General features: G+C 44.7%; 1 protein-coding gene across 1 annotated transcript in view; it reads right to left on the bottom strand.

Annotated features, from left to right (window-relative positions):
- The window catches only part of nup214 (nucleoporin 214), a 159,574-nt gene that overhangs the window by 69,392 nt on the left and 65,596 nt on the right, over positions 1 to 24,586 (bottom strand). Inside the window, exons 23-25 of the mRNA XM_080211964.1 lie at positions 21,769 to 21,865; positions 4,982 to 5,030; positions 3,519 to 3,621 (exon numbers count right to left, since the gene is read on the bottom strand). Of these exons, the coding sequence (XP_080068090.1) occupies positions 3,519 to 3,621; positions 4,982 to 5,030; positions 21,769 to 21,865 (249 nt within the window). The remainder of the gene's footprint in view (positions 1 to 3,518; positions 3,622 to 4,981; positions 5,031 to 21,768; positions 21,866 to 24,586) is intronic.

Here is a 24,586-nt window from a genome sequence, read left to right as displayed (position 1 = left end):
CACAAAATGTCTTTCTCCAGCAATATGTACCAACAAATCAACCATGACCAGTGAATCATTTCTGAACTACCTCTAAAGCAAGCATATCCTTCTTTATTAGATAAGAAGGCCCAAAACTATGTATAGTACTCCAGTTGCACTCTCACCAGGGCTCTGCATATTTGATAGAATCCCTGCAGTTCAAAAGGCGGCCATTCAAGCCTGCATCAACAACAATCACACCCAGGCCCTATCCCAGTCACCCTGTCATTTACGCTTCTAATCCCCCTGACACTGAGGGACAATTTAGCATGGTCAATCAACCACATCCACACATCTTTGGAGTGTGGGAGAAAGCCGGAGCACCAGAAGGAAACCCACGCAGACATGGGGTCCCTGGTGCTGTGAGGCAGCAGTGCTAACACTGTGCCACCATGCGGTCCATAATTGCAGCAAGATTTGGTTATTCCTGCACTCCAAGCCTTTTGCAATCATGCGCCTTCCTGACTGGCTTCTGTACCTGCACGTTCACTTTGGAATCTGTGTACAGAACACGCAATTCCTGAGTGTCAGCATTGCCCATCCTGTCCTGATTTTAAAAATATTCTAGATTTCCTTCTGCAGTGGATAACTTCACATTTCTCCACATTGTATTTTATCCACTCTGCTTTCATCTATTGACTGGTCTATATCCCTTTGCAATCTCTTCCTGTGCGAGTCCATGCCTACTTCCTTTGGAATGGGAAAGCAGAAATCCGGGAGCACGTGGGATACGGTTTTGTAAATAAGCAGGCCAGCTGTTCAGTAGGAGCAGGGTCTCAGATAGGCGAAGACAAATTAACTGTTATTGTCAGCGATGATTGAGTGCACGCACTTGGCAAACATGCTGCTTTTTGAATGCTGTATATCTTTATGGACAATCTGCACCACTGAACAGGCACGCGAGGACATGGGGTGAATAGAAATATTGCAGCGAGTATGTATAAAAGTTCCCCACACTGGGGCTGAATCATAACTGCGGCATTCCACTTTCATGCAGTTCACTCCGTTCAGCAAATTAAAGGATAAATAAAATCAATCATGTTAATGGCATGTCCAGTAAATCCTCTACACGCTTAATAATAATCCTGACCCATCCTTCAGACCACAAAATTCAATCAGGCAAACCAGAAATCAGAAACAAACAGGTCCCAGCTTTGCAGGCAGTAGAAATCTTCAAAAACACAAAGGCGAGGTGATGAAATGGACAAACACGTGACAGATGTAATTTAACACGGAAGCATGAAGTAATACATTTATCTTTTTTATTCTTTCGAGGGATGTGGGCGTCACTGACTGTCAGCAGATTCAAAAATAACTTTCAAAAGTGAATTGGATAAACACCTGGAAAGAAAACATATTGAGAACCTTGGTGGGGTGCTGAGGGGGAGTGCCAACAAAAGGGAAATAGAGCGAGATGCACGATAGCACAGTGGTTAGCATCGCTGGCTCACAGCACTAGGGACCGGGGTTCAATTCCCAGCTTGTGGAGTTTGCACGTTCTCCCCGTGTCTGTGTGGGTTTCCTCCGGGTGCTCTGGTTTCCTGCCACATTCTGGAAAACATGCTGGTTCAGGTGCATCGGCTGTGCTAAATTCTCCCTCAGTGTACCTGAACAGGCGCCGGAGTGCGGCAACTAGGGGAATTTCACAGTAACCTCGTTGCAGCATTAATGTAAGCCTTACTTGTGACCAATAAATAAACATTACATTAAAGATTAAATGGGAACCTAAGGAAGACTGTAATCTACAAATGACAAAGTGGTATCTGAACTGAAAGATAACAGGGCTCCATAATATGCAGGCGTAAGATTGCAGCTAGAATCTGATACTGCTTTCAAAATTAATTGTTTACTGTGGTGTGCCACCTTGCAGCAGAGTAACTGCTTGAGGCAATTTGAGTTTGGAATTGTGAGAGAAACATACTGTGGTTTTAATGCAGGGGTGTACAATCTCTTCCTCAGTCACAGCAGAGGCCAGGCAATCGAGGGTGTCTGGGATCTTTGATTACAGAAGGCCCACTGTCCTTGATTTGAGGGCAATCCCCAAATGCCTTTGAGCTGAGCGGCTTGCTAAGCTACTCGAGAGGGCATTTAAAAGTGAACCACATTGCTGTGGGTCTGGAGTCACATGCAGCCCAGACCAAGTAAGGATGGCAAATTTCCTTTCCTAAAGGACATTACTGAACCACGTGTTTTTGCGACAATCGGTGCGAGCTGTCAAGTTCACCAACTCTGAGACAAGCTTTATAGTCCAAAACTGAATTCAAATTTGATTTGATGTTGTCAGATATATTAACCTAAGTGAAAAATACCGTTTTTTGCGCACTATAGAGACAAAGCATACCATTCATAATGTAGGAAATGAGACAGTATAGAATGCAGTGTTACAGTCATAGCTAGGATGTCGAGAAAGATCAACTTAATGCAAGGTAAGTCCATTCAAAAGTCTGATAGCAGCAGGGAAGAAGCTGTTCTTGAGTCGGTTGGTATGTGACCTCAGACTTTTATATATTTTCCCAATGGAAGAAGATGGAAGAGAGAATAACCAGGGTGCGTGGGGTCCTTGATTATACTGGCTGCTTTTCTGAGGCTGCAGGAAGTGTAGACAGAGTCAATGGATGGGAGCCTGGTTTGCGAGATGGACTGGGCTACATTCACAACCTTTTGTATCACCAGTTGCCATCAGCCCATGTCCCACAGCATTAGCTCGGGCCTCTGGATTACAAGTCAAGTGACATTACCACGATGCTACCATATCCTCACGATGTAAGGGAGAATGAGAAGACAATGTAAGCTTTAAGGGAGGTGCATTAAAAAAGCACAATGTACAAAAACAAGGAAGCGGGGAGGGGAGAGGGAAATAAATGGGAAACGCTTTCAAAAATCTAGTTCAGGGACAGTGGGCCTTCTGCACTCAAAGATCCAACAGACCCTCAATTGCCAGGGTTCTGCTGTGACTGAAGAGATTGTACACCCCTGCGTTAAAACCTCAGTATATTTTTCTCACAATTCCAAATACAAATTGCCTCAATTACTCACCTGCAAGGTGGCATGCCACAGCACACAATTAATTTTGAAAGCATTATCAGATTCCAGCTGCAATCTTACGCCTGCATATAATGGAGCCCTGTTATGTTTCAGTTCAGATACCATTTTGTTATTATAGATTCCACTCTTCCCATTTCATCTCACTCCGTTTCCCATTTATTCCCACCCCCACCTCAGCTCTCCACAGTCCTAAATATGTTTTTTTTAACAAGTATTTATTCAATTCGCTTTTGAAAGTTATTTTTGAATCTGCTGACACTGTCCTTTAAGGCAATGCCTTCCAAATCATCAGAAATCACTTTATTAAAGTATAATTCCTCTCTGTCTGGTTCTTTCATCAATGATCTGTGTTCTCTGGTTGTAAAATTGCCAAATATCCACCTTTCCTTTCCCCAGTGACAGCAAATTCACCTTCGACGCCATACCCCGATACTAAACCCTGCACCCCTTACCTTTGGTGGGAGGGAAGCCCAAGCTTGATGCGAGTAAAGGAGATTCTAACAGAGGTGATCCGCTTGAACTGGATCCCAATGCTGGCAACCCTTTCATAGATCCCTGAAACATTGAGGAGACATTTAACTCGGAAAGTTAACACATATTCCCTTTAGAAACTGATGCGATCGGTGAAATAATAAGAAATCAAACAGTAGAGCACAGGAACAGGCCCTTCCGCCCACAATCCGTAATCTGTGCCAAACATAACGCCAATTTAAACGAATCCCTTTTGCCTGCCCTTGCTTCATATCCTTCTATTCCTTGCCTATTCATGTGCTTATCTGAAAGCCCCTTAAACACCTGTATCGTATTTGCTTCCACAACCACCCTGGCAGTACGTTCCAGACACCTATCACTGTGTGTAAAAAAACTTGGCCCTCACATCTCCTTTGAACTTTCCCCCTCTCACCTTAAGTACATCCCCCCTTGTATTAGACATTTCAACTCTGGGAAAAAGATTCCGACTGTCAACCCTTTCTATGCCTCTCATACTCGTAATTTTACTGACTTTTATCAGGTCCCCCCTTACTCTCTGCCGCTCCAGAGAAAACAACCCTAGTTTGTCCAGCCTTTCCTTATAACTCATTCTCTCTAACCCAGGCAGCATCCTGGTAAACCTCATCTACACCCACTCCAAAGCCTCCATGTCTTTCCTGTTACGTGGCGACCAGAATTGAACACAATACTCTTTAACAGCCTAACCAAAGTTTTATAAAGCTGCAACATGACATCCTGATTCTTGTTCTCAATGCCCCAATCAATAAAGGCAAGCTTGCCATCTGCTTTTGTTACCACCCTATCTACTTCTGTGGCAACTTTCAGGGACCTATGGACTTGAACACCATGTTCCCCCTTATGCATCAATGCTATACAGGTCCAGCCATTGACTATATACTTACCCTTAACATCTGATCTCCCAAAGTGCAGCATCTCACAATTGCCCAGATTAATCTCCATATGACAGTTCTGTGCCTATATCTGCAATAGATCTATATCTCACTACATCCTCCAACAATCTTCTACTGTATCCACAACTCCTTCTATTGCTGCGTTGTCTGCAAATGAACGCATTTACGATTTCCCTTCAAGCGAGCACTTCTCAGTCACTGGATAAAGCTTCAAAAAAAGAGGTTTCCAGAAAGACCAACCCCACTTTCTCCACTGATAAAGCCCTCTTTCCGTTTAACAGCTTTTTAAAGTTCCAAGATTTCTGCCACCTTTCAAATGAATGAACGGCGTTCCCCAGTGACCTCCACCCTGAGCTGGTGGCTCCCCTCTGACCCACACAGCTGCCCCACATGAGGTCCACTCCGAGTGTCATGTGGCTGAACCACCCCCCACCACGGGACAAAATGCAAACCAATACAGCTGGATTTCCACACTGCATGTTATGAGTTCTGCAAATATGGCATAACCTTACCGGTTTGATCTGACTGCTAATCTCTGCATCAGATGTTGGCGCAGGAGGGCTGGTGAGGGAGAAAGAGAAAGCAGAGTACAAGATTAGTTAAAGCGCTGCACCTGAAAATACCTCGAAACGAGCACGGACACCAGTCACTGAATCACACTCCATGTCTCCTCAAAATTCCTGCCACTGTTACAAGAGCCACGTGGGACATTCTCAAAAATAAATGGGGTTAGTGTACAAGGCAGCCAGGAGAGAAGGCAGGAACTATGGGGAGAAACTCTTCATTGTTTCACGGGACATGGGTGTGATTGGCAAGGCCAGCGTGTTGCCCATCCCGGATTGTCCTTGAACTGAATTGCTTGTTGTTCAGTGTCAACCACGTTTTTGGCAAGTCTGGAATCACAAGTTGGCCAGGCCAGGTTAGGACAGCAGATTTCCCTCACTAAAGGGGATTTATGAAGGAGGGTTTTTGCAACAATTGACGATAGCTTCATGGTCACCAATATTGAGGCTAATTTTTTCAACCAATAAATCTGAATGTAGATAAACAACACCAGTTGCTGCAGGGGGGTTTAAACCTGTGTGCCACAGCATTAGCCGGGGTCCCTGGATTGCTAGTTCAGTGACATTATCACAGTGTCACCATAACCCCCTCTCGAATACCAGAGCTTAAGAATGAAGATATGGCCACCAAGAGTGGAATGATGACAATCAGGATGCACAAATGGTCAGAATTGGAGGTCATGGTGGATTACTGGACTGGAGGAGGTTATAGAGATAGAAGGGAGAGGCAAGGCTACAGAGGAATTAGAAACCAAAGATGGAAAATTTAAAACCAGGATCCCACACCCAGAGCGGATGAAACAAGTCTACAATGTGTTGAGTCTGTGTTACAGGCAAATTCTCCATTTTTTAGAATGTGTAACTTATACACAGACACTTCTGAGAATTTCTAAAAGTTTCTTTTTATTCATTCATGGGACATTGGCATCGCTGGCTGGCCAGCATTTGTTGCCCATCCCTAGTTCTTCTTGATCAGAGGGCAGTTGAGGGTCAACCATATTGCTGTGTTTCGGGAGTCATGTGTAGGCCAGACCAGGTAAGGAAGGCAGATTCCCTTCCCTAAAGGATATTCGTGATCCATATGGGTTTTTCCGACAATTGAGAATGGTTTCACGGTCATCAGGAGATTCTTAATCCCAGATTTTTTTTACTGAATTCCAAGTCCACCATCTGCCATGATAGAATCCAAAACCAGGTCTCCAAAACATTCGTTAAATTTCTGGATTAATAGTCCTGTGATAATACCACTGGGACATTGCCTTGCTTGGACTAAATCCTAGATAAAAAGCAGTCTCTTCTTATTCTGCCAGTCCACTCATATAACCTTGTCATACCTGCTGTTACTACTCTTTTATTCCAATAGTTTCCAAGGTATAGCTATTAGAATCGACACTGAAGGTTGCTGCTTGGTTTGTTACTCAAACAGTCATTATCCTTTGCAATGTCCTTAATAGTTTTCTTGGTTCATTTATATTGTCTTGAACTGGGACAGAGGGAGAAGGCACATCCAATGCTTCCCCATCTTTTAGGTTACATTTAATTATGTTGTATCCAACGGCTTTCTCAACCAATTCCTAAGATAGATCCAAAAACAAAAACACAGGAAATTTAAAAAGGATCATTAGGAATTTCCTCTGAGTGCTCCAGTTTCCTCCCACAGTCCAAAATGTATAGATGAGGTGGATTAACCATGGTAAATGCACAGGCTTATGGGGATATGGTGCAGGGATAGGGATGGGTAAAATACTCTTTTGGATAGTCTGTACAGACTCAATGGGCCAAATGGCCTCATTCTGCACCATAGAGATTCAATAAATTTAACTCCTCAAGCCTGTTCAGCCCTTCAATGAGATCATGGCTGATATGTGATCTAACTCCATATAACAACCTTGCCAGGGAAGGCTGTGGAGTTATTATGGCACAGGAGGAGGCCATTGAATCCATGCAGGCTGCGCGCCTTTGTTGAATAATCTAGACAGTCCCATTTTCCAGCTTTATCTCTACAGCTCTGCAAGTTTATTTTCCTTAAGTGCCCCTCCAATTTCCCTTTGAAATCATTCATCACCTTTGCTTCCTTCACCATCCTGGGCAGCTACTTCAGGTCATTACCACCCGCTGCGTAAGAGACTGCTTCCTCACAACCCCCTCTGCACCTCTTGCCCAAAACTTTAATTCCCTGCCCCTAGTCCTTGTCATGATGTGGGTATGCCGGCGTTGGACTGGTGTAAACACAGTAAAAAGTCTGACAACACCAGGTTTTAGTCCAACCTATTTATTTGATAATATTCTCACAAGCTTTCGAGGGGTTACCCTCTTCGAGGGTAACCCCTCGAAAGCTTGTGAGAATATTATCAAATAAATAGGTTGGACTAAAACCTGGTGTTGTCAGACTTTTTACCTAGTCCTTGTGCCATCAGTAATACAAACAGCTTTTCTTTGTATCTAAACTTGTCATAATCTTGTCCACCTCTAATCACCCCTCAATCTCCTTTGCTCCAAGGAGAACAACCCCAGCGTCTCCAATCCTAACCTCATCTCCAAGACAGTGCCGGAGAGAGGCAACTTCTTGCAAGCTGTGTCCTTCTAATTCTATATTTTGTTCTCATCCTATGCTTCTAAAACCTTATTCCAACTCTTTTAATGACACCCTAGCTATGATTGTAACACTACATTCCGTAACTTCTCCTTTCTTTCTCCACGAATGGTATGTTTTGTCTGTATAGCACGCAAGAAAGAATACTTTTCACTGTATGTTAATATATGAGACAATAACAAATCAAATCCTGGAATCATTCTGGGAAATCTCCTCCGCACACACACTCGAAGATCTTAACGTTTGGGAGTGACCGGAACTGCACATGGTCATCTACTGTGGCCAAAGCCAAATCTTTATAAAGAGTCAGCATTACTTTACTACTTTTGCATAAAATACCACTATTTATGAAGGTGAAAATCCCATTTGTTTGGCTAACTGCTGTGATGTGAGTGTACCTTCTAAGGGATTTTTTTTAAAAAATGTTCTCTGCAACTTAGAGCCTGAGCTGATGTCATTGTTGCCGGGCTGTCTACAAGGAGTCCTTTTATTGCTCCGTCGGTGGCTTAAATGGAGGTTGTTTACTTTTATTTTGGGAATTATTTTCTGGCCCTGCAATGTCAGGAGAAAGAATGTTTGCAGGTCAGATGACAGGAGCTCTTTCACTTTCTGTTTTGAGCTACAGGTTTTAGTTTTAGAAGGGACATCAAGCTCAATGCAAGCGTCTCTCTCCCTCTGGTTTTGGAAATTCTGTTGGTTAGCTGAAAGCAAGGCTTATTGCCTTCCTAGAGTAAAGAATTTGCAAGTGGCAGCTTGACCAGAGTCTCTCCCTGAGGTTCTGGGAAGCTGTCTGGCTTCAAACTGTTCAAGAGGACTGCTAGAGCTTATAAGATTGAGAATTTTCAATTCTCCAACCAAAGGACTCGGTTCCAGTATCACACGAGTCTTTGCTGTGTTGAACCTGTTCAAAGGGGTTTGTCTATGGAAGGTTTCTGTTTGATTGGAACATGTTAGATACATTTGTTAAGGTTTATACATTATCGTGGTTGTTTTGTTTTTGTTTGTAATTGATAAAAGTTATTGCTAATTTTCTTTCCATATGTGTTAACTATATTCTTATATAACCTTTGTTTGATAAAAGCTCCCTAGTGGGTCATTTGAATCACACCAGAGGTGAAACGGATTATGCTTATCCTAACCAAAAACTTATGATCTGGGGACAGGGGCAGGGGCGGGGGCGGGGGGCTCCATAAAACACCTTGGAGCTTCTGACCTGACCATAACACTCCACGCTCAGTATGCCCCACCACCTTCAAGGGCAATATCCCTTGTACATAACGCTTTACAAAGCACCCTTTGTATGCAGAAGTGTTCCCTGTTCCAATTTCTGAAAGATCTGGTTGTAATTTTTAGGTGATGCCTGCCGGTCCTAGACAGCCGAACAAGGGGAAATAGTTTCTCTCAACCTCCCATTCTGTCCCCCTTAATATTTTAAAAACTCCAAACAAATCACTCTCTTAAACTTATTTATTTAAGGAAATAACATCACATATTTTGATTTGATTTATTATTGTCACATGTATTAACATACAGTGGAAAGTATTGTTTCTTGCGTGCCACACAGACAAAGCATACTGTTCATAGAGAAGGAAACGAGAATGCAGAATGCAGTGCTACAGTCATAGCTATGGTGTAGAGAGAGATCAACTTAATTCAAGGTAGGTCCATTCAAAAGTCTGACAGCAGCAGGGAAGAAGCTGTTCTTGAGTCAGTTGGTACGTGACCTCAGACTTTGTATCTTTTTCCCTACGGAAGGTGGTGGAAGAGAGAATGTCCGGGACGCGTAGAGTCCTGGCTGCTTTGCCGAGGCAGCAGGAAGTATAAACAGAGTCAAGAGATGGGAGGCTGGTTTGTGTGATGTACTCGGCTACATTCACCTTTGGAGTTCCTTGCAGTCATATCATTCAGATAACATTTTGGTATATCTGTGATGCACTCTATCCAAGGCTAATTGTTTAAAAAGATCTGTCCTTGGGATGTGGGCAAGGTCAGCATTTCTGTCCATTCCTGAAGGCATCAAGAGGATTCACCCAAGTGCCATCAGGGAATTTGTTCCAGGATTTGGAGCTCATGATAGCGGAAGAACGACAGTTCTACGACAGGATGGGGCCACTATACACTTACTGGGGTTTGATAATCAGTGCATCAGAGGCCCCAAACAGTGCGATGGGAATGAAAACCAGTGATTCCACAATCTCTTCAATACACACCTCAAGGCAACTGAGGAAATAAGACAGCAGTTGTGTAAAGAACAGGTGGTTTTGGAGAGTTGGAGAATACCTGGGACAAATTCAAAGCAGGTCAAACGGTCTCCACATTCAAAATGATGGAGCCACATCAAGCAAACTATAAAAAAACTGGACCTCAGAGACTCATAACTAAAAAATCCAATGATTAAAGGTAACTAATGTTTAACAAGCAAAAAGACTTTAGAAGGGCCAGACTTTAGAAGGAAGAGACATCCCATAGAATCCCTACAGTGCAAGAGACCTCCAGTCAGTCAATAGAGTCTGCACTGAACACAATCCCACCCAGGTCCTATTCCCATAACCCCACATATTTACCCTACTAATAGGGCCAGCTTATCGTGGTCAATCAGCCTAACCCACACATCTTTGGGCTGTGGGAGGAAATTGGAACACCCGGAGAAAACCCAAACAGACATGGGGAGAACGTGCAAACTCTGCACAGACAGTGGCCCAAGGCCCCGACGCTGTGAGACGGCAGTGCTAACCACTCCGCCACCGTGCTGCCCTACAGGGGAATTGCAATGATAGAACTCCCTTTGATAACGTGCATAGTCAAGACTGATAGCTGCGTCACTTTCTAAATGAGATGTTAAAGCCAAGCTTGCTGATTCAGGCAAGTAAAATATCTCATGACACTATCCAATGAGCAGGAAGCTTTCTCAAAGAGAAGGGGCCAGATAGAAATGAAGACAGTGGGAGGGACAGAGTGATAAAAGACAGTGACTGCAATTCAAAAGTAGTCAAGTGATTGTGAAACATTCGGAGGCTATGATAAAGCATTTGGTATCTATCATTCTTAGTTTGGCAATAAGACCACGCTATGCTTCTCAAGGGGAAGTGAGGTAGATTGTTTTCACACCAATGAGATGGGCTAATTCACACAGCACAGTAGGCTTCGATCTGAGCAGCCAGGTCAGTGATGGGGGAGGGTGGGGAGCCATCAATGACTGCCAGTGAATGACAGACTGAGCCATCAACACTGAATTCTTTGAGGATCCACTGCCCGGCTGGATTTGAAGTAGATTGCAGAATTCCTTGAACTTTTCAAGGCTAAAGCCAGATGATGGAGCAATGGCAAAGTACTAAAGGGGCAGTCAGGCAGCTCACATTTCAGTAGTATGCCACTCCTCTTTGCGTCACAGGAAGACCAGCTCGCTGAGGGTTAATCCACAAAGAAGGGGAAAACAGAGATGTTCCAGGACAAACAGCAGCAAGATGCAGGACTCCAATTAACACCAGTGTTAATGATGTGTTGTATTACACTTTCCTAACTGGAACTATATTATCACACTTAGTCACACATCAGAGCAAAAAGGTATCTCCCCCTCCCCTGACTGAACGGTATCACTGTTCACACTTGGCATGACCCTTTCCTCTCTTGGCCATCTCCACTTCTTTCCTTCCCCTTTGAGATGCTCCTGCCTATTCGTCCAAGATTTTGGTTACCAGTCCTATATCCCCTTGTGTGTTTTAAGTGTTAAATATGGCCCAAAGATATCCCTTTGAAGTGCTGGAGACAATTTGCAATGTAAGAGGTGCTATATAAATGCATTTTTTTTAGTATTCATTCATGGAACATGGGTGTCCCTGGCTGGCCAGCATTTATTGCCCAACCCTAGTTGTCCTAGAGCAGTTGAGAGTCAACCACATTACTGTGGCTTTGGAGTCACATGTAGGCCAAACCAGGAAAGGATGGCAGATTTCCTTCCATAAAGGGCACTCATGAACCAGATGAGTTTTTCCAACAATTGACAATGGTTTCACGCAGACAATAGTCTACATCAACAGGAACGAAGTAGAAAGGGTCGAGAGCTTCAAGTTTTTAAGTGAACAAATCACCTGTCCTGTACAACCTGCCCAGGTAGGCCCCACCACCACCACACACAGTTAAGAAAGCCCACCAACGCCTCTACTTGCTCAGAAGACTAAAGACATTTGGCATGTCAGTGTGACTCTGACCAACTTTTATAGATGCACCATAGAAAGCATTCTTTCTGGATGTATCACAGCTTGGGATGGCTCCTGCTCTGCCCAAGAATGCAAGGCACTACAAAAGGTTGTGAATGTAGCCCACTCCATCTCACAAACCAGCCTCCCATCCATTGACTCTGTCTACACTTCCCACTGCCTGAGCAAAGCAGCCAGTGTAATTAAGGACTCCACACACCCTGGACATTCTCTTCCACCAGGAAAAAGATACAAAAGTCTGAGGTCAAATACCAACCAACTGAAGAACAGCTTCTTCCCTGCTGCTGTCAGACTTCTGAATGGGCCTACTTTGCATTAAGTTGATTTTTCTCTACACCCTAGCTACAACTATAACACTACATTCTGTACTCGCTCGTCTCCTTCTCTATGAATGGTATGTTTTGTCTGTATAGCATGCAAGAAACAATACTTTTCACTGTCTGTTAATACATGTGAGAATAATAAATCAAATCAAATTTTATTGTCACATTAGACTTTCAATTCCAGATATTTTTTATTGAGTTCAAATTCCATCATCTGCCATGGCAGGATTCGAACCGGGGTCCCCAGAACATTAACTGAGTTTCTGAGTTAATAGTCCAGCAGTAATACCACTAGGCCATCACCTCCCCTGAAGCAGCAGAGCCACAACAAGCAGGTTAATGATGTCAATCACATCTCATTCACCGATGCCAAGAGCAAGAGACTGGACTCTGAGCACAATTAATCAGGCCATGCAGGGCCAAACAGCAGTTGCAAACTTCTCTCTCTGAGTGCTTTGATTTGCAAATAAATTGCATCGCCCACAAGCATGTAAAAAAGTAAAACAGAACGGCATCAAAAACCCCTTCCCCAGCTACTGAGCTGCTGCGTTAAACTGGGGCGGGCGTAGGAGCCCATGGGAAATACTGACAGGAAAACACAATGGAATGTTGCAACAACAGGACACAAGCTTTCTGGACAGGAAGCCAGTTCCTTGTGCAGGAGTTTGAATACAGAAGCAGCAACAGTTAAAAATGGAAATCAGTGCCCAAGCCAGATGGAGGTGGGAGGTGGGGCTGATTGCGATAATATCATTGCTCTTGTGGGGCACTGGTCAACATCAAAAGAAGAGAGGAGCTGGTAGTAATGGAGAGATGTGAGGGGATGAGATGTGAATAGGGCAGGAGGGGGAAAGAGTGCAGAGGGAGGGAGGAGGTGGGGAAATCAGGGTAGTGTGGATGGAGTGAAGTTGGGGGAGGCTGACAGTGACAGGGGTAGAGCAGGGGAAACAGGGTGCAGGGAAAGGTGTAGATTGTAACCAAGGCAGCAAGTCTGAAGCTGCAACTTCCACAGTCAACTAGGGTTCGTGGCCCTGGAATCTGCTGATTCGTCAAGTCTAAGATTTCTCGCTCTGTAAATTGATAGTGGCACAGGTGATGGAATATGCTGAGTTTTAAAAAATGAAGTGCACAAAAATACTCATCCAAGCCAATGAACTGCAGCTGTTGGGGAACTCTCGGACACAGAGACATAACCTTAATGTCACAGCCAAGTCATTCAGCAGGGCAGCTAGGAAATATTTCACCTACAATGAGCAGAGATACTGACTCAACCATTCCCTTGAAATCAGAGATCAAAAGCAACTTAACTCTCCAAGGATATAAAGCAGATGAAGCAAAGGCAGTTGGGTATGGTACAGACACTTCTGCCATGGACTTATTGAATGATTGGACAGGTTCAAGGGGCTGAATGGCCTCTTCCTGTTCCCATGAATGAGGATTAATACAGTCAAAGTTACCTTGTTCCCCACTGGCACAAATTGAAGGACAGTTGCCCTTGAAGGGGATTATATATTCCAAACCTTTTTTTTACACTAATTCCAGGTGAAAGCTTTCTTATCTCTTGATCAGGATACAACCCTGCTTATAGCTTAACTAAAGCACACATTATAGGCTCACAAAGATTAGCAATAGCACTGCGCTTTGCCAGGAGGCTATTAAACAGCAGGGCACTGGGATTCCACCCGGACGGTTCACCTCCAAATCCTCCACAGAAATATGCACCATCTAGCAGACTTCATCATTAAATTGATTCTCGAGGACCACGGTGCCTGGAGCACATCGGCAAGGCTGTCTAAGGTGAACAGATAAATGCCTCGTGCTGGCTTTACAGCACAGCTATCCGATTATTCCTGCTGAGCCCAGCTCTTTCCCCAAAGCTCTGGGGATGTTTTCTTTTCAATGGGGCAGCTCTGTCCTCTTGTTAGGGGAAAGAATACAGAGGCAGCACACAGGGAATGGAGGTAAATAACATGAAATGGAGATGAATAGCATAGAATCACAGAAATCCTACAGTGCAGAAGGAGCCCATTCGGCCCATCGAGTCTGCACCAACCACAATCCCACTCAGGCCCTATTCCCATAACCCCACATATTAACACTGCTAATCCCCTGACACTAGAGTGAATTCAGCATGGCCAATCCAACCTAACCTGCACATCTTTAGATTGTGGGAAGTTACCGGAGCATCCGGAAGAAACCCACGCAGACACGGGGAGAACGTGCAAACTCCACACGGACAGCGACCCAAGCCAGGAATCGAACCCGGGTCCCTGGCACCGAGAGGCAGCAGTGCTAACCACTGTGCCACCATGCTGCCCAATAGATGTATTCGAGGGAAAATTCAGAAGGAAGAAAGGGACAGAAGGATTTGGTGATAGGATGGAGGGATGAAATGAAGTTTACGTGGAACATAAACACTGACAGAGATGTGCCGGACAAAACGGCCTGTTTCTGTGCAAGTTCACGATCTGTAACATGTTGCCCCAGACTGCTAGCACCTGCTGCCAGTTTGTGAAAAAAGCTCCACTCACCCCAGCTGGTGTGGGTGACAGTTGGCACAGCGGATAGCACAGCTGCCACACAGCGTCAGGGACCCAGGTTCAATTCAATGTCTGTGCGGAGTTTGCATGTTCTCCCCACGGGTTTCCTCCCACACTGCACAGGCGTGTAGGTAACATGGATTAGCCATGGTGAATGTGCGGGGTTACGAGGATCAGCCGGAGGGGAGAGCCTGGGTAAGATGGGGCAGACGTGACGGGCCGAACGGCCTGTTTCTGTACTGTAGGGATTCGATGGTGTCATTCACACCCGAACCAGAGCAGCAATGGTGCCACCTAAAGGCAGGTTTACAAAGTGCAGCATCATTCACAGCAGAACAAAACCACTTGTGTGTGGAAGTTCCTGATTTTAAACAACGATCCCTTTAAAGTACATGGAAAAAAAAACACAAGTTCAATTCAATATCGCAAAAAGAAAGAAGCAAAGATAAAGCAGCAAGCTCTTCTCATGTTCTTTATTTGCACAAAAGCAAAACTGACTAATATTTGTTTAATACAATCATCTGGATTCCCCTGGCTTTCGTATTAACCAGCTAGAAATACAACTGACTTCATCAGTTGTAGATGGGGATTATGTAGATGTGAAAATGGAAGCCTGCCTTGAACAATCGTTAACTATGAGAGGTGCTCAGTTGGAAATAAGCCTGAAGACACACTAGGTTCTGGCTGAAGCCAGAGAATGGGGATAAAAGGGTCTTTTTCAGGATGGTAGCCAGTGATGAGTGGTGTGCCTCAGGGCTCAGTGCTGGGGCCACAACTTTTCACAACATGATTTGTAGGGAGGAACTGAAGGCACTGTTGTGAAGTTTGCAGATGACACAAAGATATGTAGAGGGACAGGTAGCATTGAAGATGCAGAGGGGCTGCAGAAGGACTTGGACAGGTTCGGAGAGTGGGCAAAGTCGCAGATGGAATACAGTGTGGAAAAGTGTGAGGTTATGCACTTTGGAAGGAGGAATGGAGACATAGGCTATCTTCTAAATGGGAAAATGCTTCAGAAATCAGAAACACAAAGGGACTTGGGAGTCATTGTTCAAGGGTCTCTTAAGTTTAACGTGCAGGTTGAGTCAGCAGTTCGGAAGGCAAATGCAATATTAGCATTCATGTCAAGAGGGCTGGAATACAAGAGCAGGGATGTACTTCTGAGGGTGTATAAGGCTCTGGTCAGACCCCATTTGGAGTATTTTGAGCAGTTCTGGGCCCCAGATCTAAGGAAGGATGTGCTGGGCTTGGAAAGCATCAGAGGAGGTTCACAAGAATGATCCTTGGAATGAAGTTTATTTGAGGACTCTGGGTCTGTACTCTGGAGTTTAGAAGGATTGGGGGGGGGGGGGGGGGTAGTCTTATTGAAACTTACAGGATATTGTGAGGCCTGGATCGAGTGGATGTGGAGAGGATGTTTCCGCTAGTAGGGCACAACCTCAGGCTAAAGGGCCAATCCTTTAAAACAGATGAGGAGGAATTTCTTCAGCCAGAGCGGAGAATATGTGGAACTCTTTGCCGCAGAAGGCTGTGGAGGCCAGGTCAGAGTGTCTTTTAAGACAGAAATAGATAGGTTCTCGATTAACAAGGGGATTGGGGTGATGGGGAAAAGGCAGGAGAATGGGGGTGAGAAAAAAAATCAGTCATGATTGAATGGCGGAGCAGAATTGATGGGGCCGAGTGGCCGAATTCTACTGCTATGTCTTACGGTCTTAAATAAGCCTAAAGACACACCAGGTTCTGGCTGATGGAGAGTATAGTGGTTAAAGTAATTGCACTTTGCAACTATATGCAACAGATCCTACAAGTTAGGTCCCTGGATTAAATAAAATTAACTTTCATGCATTCCCTAAACAGCGCACAGAATCCTCCAGCACACACATTAAGCTCCAGAGTATACCTTTATGCAGCGCAGAAAGACAAAGTATTTGGGCAATCCTACTATCAGATAGAAGTGCGTTAATTAGACAGCACCTGCAGCAGTGGAGTCCAAACACAAGACACACACCAAGTATTCTTCTCAAACTGCTGTTATAGGTTCCAAAGCGTCTGCAAAGAATGTTGGGTTTTTTTCAAAGATATTATCTAGATGTGACATATTAGTAAGGGAAGCAGCTGTATGTTGCAGACGTGCTTTTAGAAGCAGCGCTCCCCGTGAAGGAAGTTGAGGGTGCTGCAGCAGAAACCTTCCAGGTTCAGTGTAGCAGCAGCAACTTGCCGTGATCTGCTTCAGCAAAGCAGAGACAGCGAATCTGACAAGTGCCTTGCTCTAATCAAATGAATTACCCAACACGATGCAACTCTACAAGATAGTGACAAGGAGTCACCAGAAAGGGTGATCTGAAGGCATTAAGACCATACCTGTGGTCACAAGAGCCTAGGGGCATAACAGGGTAATCGGACAGCCTAAGATAGCACTTGTGCAAATGATGGCAAATCACCATCCCTCAGGATCCCTCCCTTGGGTGTAGAGGGATATGGCCAAACATGAGCAATTGGGATTAGCTTGGGGGTTTAAAAAATAGGCAGCATGGACAAGTTGGGTTGAAGGGCCTGTTTCCATGCTGTAAACCTCTATGACTCTATGAGATGAGGGAAGAGATGCTGACATGTGGTCACGTAAACCATCAAGGAGTTGAGTCAAGTCAGAGAAAGGCAACCGCAGGTATAAGCAAACAAGTAGCGAAACTACTTCTCTGCAGTCGCTGGTCAGGAAGAAGGGATCTCATAAGCTGTATTGAGAACGCAACGTGCATCAACCACAGAGTTCCACAGGCCCCGACACAACCACACAGTTCCACAGGCCCCAACAACAAAATGTAACAATGGGCATCATAGCAACAAGCACCAAGAACAATGGTCTCCAAACAAGGAACACCACCCAGATGGACAGCCAATGATAAATGGGCACACGTCCATCAAGAGGCCTGCGTGGTTTGAGGCTGTGTTCAACGCAGCTGCAGAAACAGATCAGGAGGACAAATGGTCATAAATAGGAACATAGGAATTAGGAGAAGTCGGCAAATTCAGCTCTCAAGCCTGCTCTGCCATTCAACCAGATCATGGCTGATCTCTCCCTGGTGTCAAATCCATCTCCCCACACCTGTTCCCCATATTCTTATCCCCTTTTTTGTTAGAAATATGTCCACCACACTCTTCAAACCATTCATCACCCTCGGGCCGAAGAAATTCCTTATCTCAGTTTTAAAGGAGCGTTCCCTTCACTCTGAGGTTGTGCCTCAAGTTCTAGTCTCTCCCACTAGTGGAAACATCCTCTCCATGTTCACTTTATTTAGACCTCCCAGTATTTGATAAGTTTGCATTGCTCAGTGCACAAATGTATTGTTTCTCTCGCCACAACTCAGATAGTAAATGCATGAGAAGTGTAGGTAACTCACAGCTACACACAATCATGCACACAAGTGGGTCTCCTGTTATTAAAAGGGGGATTTGAGGTTTTGAAATGCTATAGTACTACATGTCCGATCTGGTGACCACTGCCATGAGGGAAGCTGCAAAGACCAATACAGCACAGCAACAGGCCCTTCGGCCCTCCAAGCCTGCACCAATCACGTGTTACTAACTAGGCCATCCATTTGTATCCCTCTATTCCCAGTCTGTTCATGTGGCTATCTAGATAAGACTTAAACAATCCTAGCGTGTCTGCCTCAACTACCTTGCTTGGCAGTGCATTCCAGGCCCCCACCACCCTCTGTGTAAAAAAACGTCCTTCGCATATCAGTACTGAACCTTGTCCCCCTTACCCTGAACTTGAGCCCTTGTGTTTGTCATTTCTGACCTGGGAAAAAGCTTCCAACAGTTCACCCTATCTATGCTCTTCATAATTTTATAAACTTCTATCAGGTCGCCCCTCAGCCTCTGTCTTTTTAGGGAGAACTACCCTAATTTGCTCAATCTCACCTCATAGCTAATATCCTCCATACCAGGCAACATCCTGGTAAACCTTTTCTGCATTCTCTTTAAAACCTCCACATCCTTCTGATAGTGTGGCGACCAGAACTGGACACAGTATTCCAAATGTGGCCTAACCAATGTTCTATATAACTGCAACATCATATGCCAACTTTTGTACTCTATGCCCCATCCAATCAAGGCAAGAATGCCATATGCCTTCTTCACCACCTTTTCCACCTGTGTTGCCACCTTTAAGGATCTATGGACTTGCACACCCAGATCCCTCTGTGTGTCTATACTCCTGATGGTTCTGCCATTTATTGTACAGCTCCCCCCTGCATTAGATGTACTAACAGATCAAAGCTGCCAGCTTCAATAATGACTGACAATGAAAAAGCACTCTCAAGTTCTGCAGTCATTAAACATGGAAAAGGGCTGGGACAGTGAGGTCTGCACCGGGTCGAGTCAGCAGAATAATGTCACAAGATAGAAGCAAAATGTTGCAAATACTCGGAACCAGAAATAAAAAAATGCTGGAAATACACGGCAGATATGACAGCACCCGTAAAGAGAGAAACCATGCATTGTGCATTGCAAACGTACCGAATACTGAGAGGTTTGGATAGAGTGGATGTGGAGAGGATGCTTCCACTAGTGGCGGAGTCTAGAACTTGAGGGCACAACCTCAGAGTGAAGGGGTGTTCCCTTAAAACTGAGATGAGGCGGAATTTCTTCAGCCAGAGGGTAATGAATCTGTGGAACGCATTGCCATAAAGGGCGGCACGGTGGCACAGTGGGTTAGCACTGCTGCCTCACAGCGCCAGGGACCCGGGTTCAATTCCCAGCTTGGGTGACAGTCTGTGCAGTGTTTGCACGTTCTCCCCATGTCTGCGTGGGTTTCCTCCAGGTGCTCCGGTTTCCTCCCACAGTCTAAAGATGTGTGGGTTAGGCTGATTGGTCACACTAAATTGATCCTGTCAGGAGATTAGCAGGGTAAATATGTGGGGTTGCAGGAATAGGGTCTGGGTGGGATTGTGGTGAGTGCAGATGTGTTGGGCTGAATGGCCTCCTTCTGCACTGTAGTAATTCCATGACGATCTCTTCTATGGCTGTGAAGGCCAGGTCATTGACTGTCTTTAAGACAGAGATAAATGTGTCCTTGATCAATAAGGGGATCAAGGGTTATGGGGAGAGAATGAGGTTATGGGGTGAGAATCATATCAATCATGATCGAGTGGGGAGCAGACTCAATGGGCCGAATGGCCTAATTCTACTCCTATATCTTATGGTCGATGATTGTTCACCAGTCCGGACGGCAGGTCACAAACCTGAAGCCTTAGCTCTGTTTGTCTCTGACAGGCAGGTCTGCAGAATCGTGGTGCACGCAGTTTAAGGGAAGGGGCAGGAAGTCAGGATGAAAGATGGGAGAAAACGAACAGATTTCAGAGGTTTAGGTGCTGAGGCCATTAACGGCTGGCCATTGTGAAAAGCGATTAGAATTACGAATTGGAATGTACAAGGCTGGGAATGTGAAAATCAGGAAGTTATACAGAAAGTGGGTCGGGCCTTATTTGGAGCAAAATGCTCAGTGTTGGCATTCCAGGTTAGGAAAGTTATGCAGTCCTCTTAGAGATTCAAGGAAAATTCAACAGGATTATACCTGGAGTGAGCGAACAAGGCTAACGAAGAGAGATTGTGTGTAAATGAGGTTGGACTTCCTCATGTGAGGGGAATCAGTTGGAAGGGTCCAAGTGAACGGTCAAAGGCACACACTGCTTCTCCATTTGTCCAAAAGCAGTGACAACAAGTAATTCATTGGATTTAAAGCCCTTTGGGACATCCCGTGATGGTGAAAGGCACCATATGACGCAGTCTTTCTTTATTTCCCCACTCGTACAGGGAGTTGTAGGATTCAAGCTGAGCCGTTTCACAGCAAATCTCAGGAAAACTATACCACAAAAGAAAGTGTTATGAGATATAGATTAATTGAGTGAGTTGGAAAATCAAGGTATTAAGAGGTACTGGGTGAACCTGGAGAACTATCACTGCAACAAGATCATTCACAAGGCAAATGGAATGTTGGCCTTGACTTCAAGGGGGTTGGAACGACAGTGATAAAAGTTATTGTTAAATTAAGCTGTAGTCAGACCCCATCTGCAGTAAGAGCATTCAGTTCTGGACACTGCACATTAGGAAGGATATACTGGCCTGTGAAGGAATGCAGTGCAGATGATTTACCAGAATGATACCAGGGAGCTAATTCTGAGGATATTGCAAAAACTAGGCTCGTTTTCCATTGGTGGAAGGGGTGGTAGAATCGAAACATTTAAAATGATCATAAAGAGGTTGTTAGGGTAGATAGAGCGAAATAATTTCTTCGAGTGGGCAAGTCTGGAAGAGGGGGCAGAAACTCAGTGCCAGGTCACCCCAGGGCGACGTCAGTAAGAGCTTCTTCCCACAGCGGGGAGTGAAAACCTGGAATTCTCTCTCTCCTCAAGGGTCAATTAAAACCGAGGTTGACAGGTTAACTTCTTCTGGATCCCTGGTCCAGATGTGGAGATGCTGACATTAGACTGGGGTAAACACAGTAAGAAGTCTCACAACACCAGGTTAAAGTCCATAAACCTGTTGGACTTTAACCTGGTGTTGTGAGACTTCTTACTGGTCCAGAACCAGGGGTCACAGTCTGAGGATTCAGGGTAGACCACTTAGGACAGAGCTGAGGAGACATTTCTTCACCCAGAGTGGTGAGCCTGTGGAATTCATTACCACAGGAAGCGGTTTATGCCAAAACATTGAATATATTCAAGAGGTGGCTGAATATAGCATTTGGGGCAAATGGGATCAAAAGTTATAGGGAAAAGCAGAATTAGACTATTGAGTTGGATTATCAGCCATGATCATGATGAATGGGAGCAGACTCAGAGGGCTGAATGGCCTCCTCCTGCACCCATCTTCTATGTTTCTATGTTAAAGGCAATAGACCTACGGTGAGCCCGCTGTTCTGCCTTAATCTAACTGGACAGTGCAAGAGATAGAGGCGGAATGGCTTAGGGAAGCATTTAAAACAGATGATTGAAGATTTGACTTCACTGATGACAGTAACCTGCACTGCCTTCCATCGCTCCACATGGTAAATATTACTCACCCAGTGACACTCGGAGGCAGACTTGCATCTTTCAGGAATTGAAGGCTGGTGGCTGGGGTAGCTTCCTTTGGTTCAGACTCTGTGTCAATACTTGAAACTAAATTTGACAAAAATGAAAACAAGTTCAAAATAAATCACTATAATTCGATTAAAATTTTTTTCCCCATTGTCTCCAATGGAACAGATTTAAAAAGTTACAATATTAGAAACCTTTTACACCATCTTTAATTCCAACAGTTGTCTATTTGACAGGTGCTTTCCCGCAGCAAAATCCCATTTTGCACTTTACATACAATCTGAGCATCTGCCCCAGAGTGTCCCTGCCTTACTCTGGCTCCTCATTTGGGAATGTTTCAATCTTAAAATTCGCATCCGCAATTTCAAAACCCTCCGAGGCCTCCCCGTACGATTCTGATATAGTTGCACTCCTCCAAGCGTAGTGGAGAATATGTCCCTGTCTACATCAATGGGGACAAAGTAAAATGAATCGAGCGCTTCAAATTTTGAGGTGTCTAGGTTACCAACAACCTGTCCTACTTCCCCTCCACGCTGACACTATTGTTAAGAAAGCCCACCAACGCCTCTACTTTCTCAGAAGACTAAGGAAATTTGGCATGTCAAGTACGACTCTCATCAACTTTTATAGATGCACCATAGAAAGCATTCTTTCTGGTTGTATCACAGCTTCGTATGGCTCCTGCTCTGACCAAGACTGCAAGAAGCTACAAAAGGTCATGAATGTAACCCAATCCATCATGCAAACCAGTCTCCCATCCATACACTTCCCGCTGCCTTGGTAAAGCAGCCAGCATAATTAAGAACCTCATGCATTCTGGACATTCTCTCTTCCACCTTCTTCCGTTGGGAAAAAGCTACAAAAGTCTGAGGTCACGTACCAATCAACTCAAGAATGGCTTCTTCCCTGCTGCTGTCAGACTTTTGAATGGACTTACGTTAAGTTGATCTTTCTCTACACCCTAGCTTGACTGTAACACTACATTCTGCAATTTCTTGTTTGCTTCTCTATGAACTGTATGCTTTGTCTGTATAATGCTCAAGAAACAGTACTTTTCACTATATACTAATACATACAAAAATAATAATAAATCAAATCAAAATCAAATCAACTTTGGTCTCTTGTGTGTGCTTGATTTTTAGCCACTACAAAACAAGTGTCCATGCCCTCAACTGCTGAGGCCCAAAAGTTCGAGGGAAAATCCCTTGCAAAACCCTCTCGACATCTTGATTCATAGAATCTTACAGAGCAGAAGGCCATTTGGCCCATCAAGTCTGCACCCATCACAATCCCACAGACCCTATCCCCACAACCCCATGCATTTACCCTAGCTAGTCCCCTGACACTAAGGGGCAATTTAGCACGGCCAATCCATCTAACCCGTACATCTTTGGATTGTGGGAGGAAACCAGAGCACCCAGAGGAAACCCAAGCAGACACGGAATAATGTGCAGACTCCACATGGACAGTCACCCAAGCTGGGAGTTGAACCTGGGTCCCTGGCACTGTGAGACAGCAGTGCTAACCACTGTGCCATCTCATTCCTTCACAGCATTCCTTTAGACTTGTCTCTTTTGACCAAGCTTTTGGTCACCTGAGTCTCCTCACATGACCCAGCGAAAGATTTTGTCCGATGACACTCTTGAAACACCTTGGAACATCTTGCTAAATGGGCAAGCTACATGAACACAAACTGCTGTGTGACATGGAGGTTACAAATCAAAGATGATTTTACAGCTTGAGCAGAATTTTCCCATCCTGCCTGTGTATCGGGGAATTGTAGTGGAGAAAATTCAGTGGGCCATGCAAAGGTCCGTTGACCTCGGATGGAAATTTCTGGTCTTGGGGGTGAGGGTGGCTGGAAAATCACCCCATTCTGAACTTTTCAACTGTCTTCATAACTTTGAAGCAAACCAGCATTACATTGGCAAATGCCACATTGACTTCAGATTTAATGCCCTCATCCGAGGGCAGAATCTTAAACAATCTCTATTCGGAGTTATTGGGAAGTGTGTATTTGAGGCCATCGCAGTGATCAAACAAGGTCATTGGTCTAAAGTCACAAGTTTTAGTCACCTTCCCACTTCCCCATCGTGAATAACAACGGCAGGGCACTTGTGCACTCGTGGGACAGGACAATGTCGCTGCTGTTTTTGGTTCGGGAAAAGGCAGGGACCCTCAAGGAGTTATCTAAATTCCATTAACTTGCAAGTAGAATGGATGAATTCTACAGCAGAACATCAAATGAGGCCAGTCTGTTATGCATCCCCCCCCCACCCCTCGCAAAATCTCAGGGCCCCACAACATTTCAAACAGGGCAAATGCAATGACTAAGTCAGAACCGGAGACTCAGGCTGCCAAGGATAATCACACCTCGACATTCCCTTTCCTTCAACACCACTGAGTAGTATCAAGTTGATGAAAATAATTAATTTGTTTTGTACCATTCATGAACTCAGGCTTCCCCAAAGCACTTTACAGCAAAGCAACTATGTCTGACACTGTCACAATGTAGGAAACACAATTTGTGCACAGCAAGCTCCCAGAAACAGCAATGTGAAAACAACAAGTTACATTTTTTTAAGAGCAATTTAGGTTTAGAATATTGCCCAGGATATTCCTCTTCTCCTTCAGAATAGTGGCCACGGGGTCTTTTACATCCTCGAGAGGCAGACAGGACAAGAACAAGGGGACATAGCTACAGAATAAAGAGCCCATCATTTAACCAAGGTGCGTAGAAATTTCTTCTCACAGAGGGTGGTGAAACTCTGGAATTCTCTGCCCCGAGGTTGGATCATTAGA

Source organism: Carcharhinus amblyrhynchos, chromosome 25, assembly GCF_965287045.1.
Source record: "Carcharhinus amblyrhynchos chromosome 25, sCarAmb.v2.hapA, whole genome shotgun sequence".
In the NCBI taxonomy this organism is placed as follows: Eukaryota; Metazoa; Chordata; class Chondrichthyes; order Carcharhiniformes; family Carcharhinidae; genus Carcharhinus; species Carcharhinus amblyrhynchos.
The sequence above is the reverse complement of the archived record's forward strand: the minus strand, read 5'-3'. Positions and strand labels throughout refer to the sequence as shown.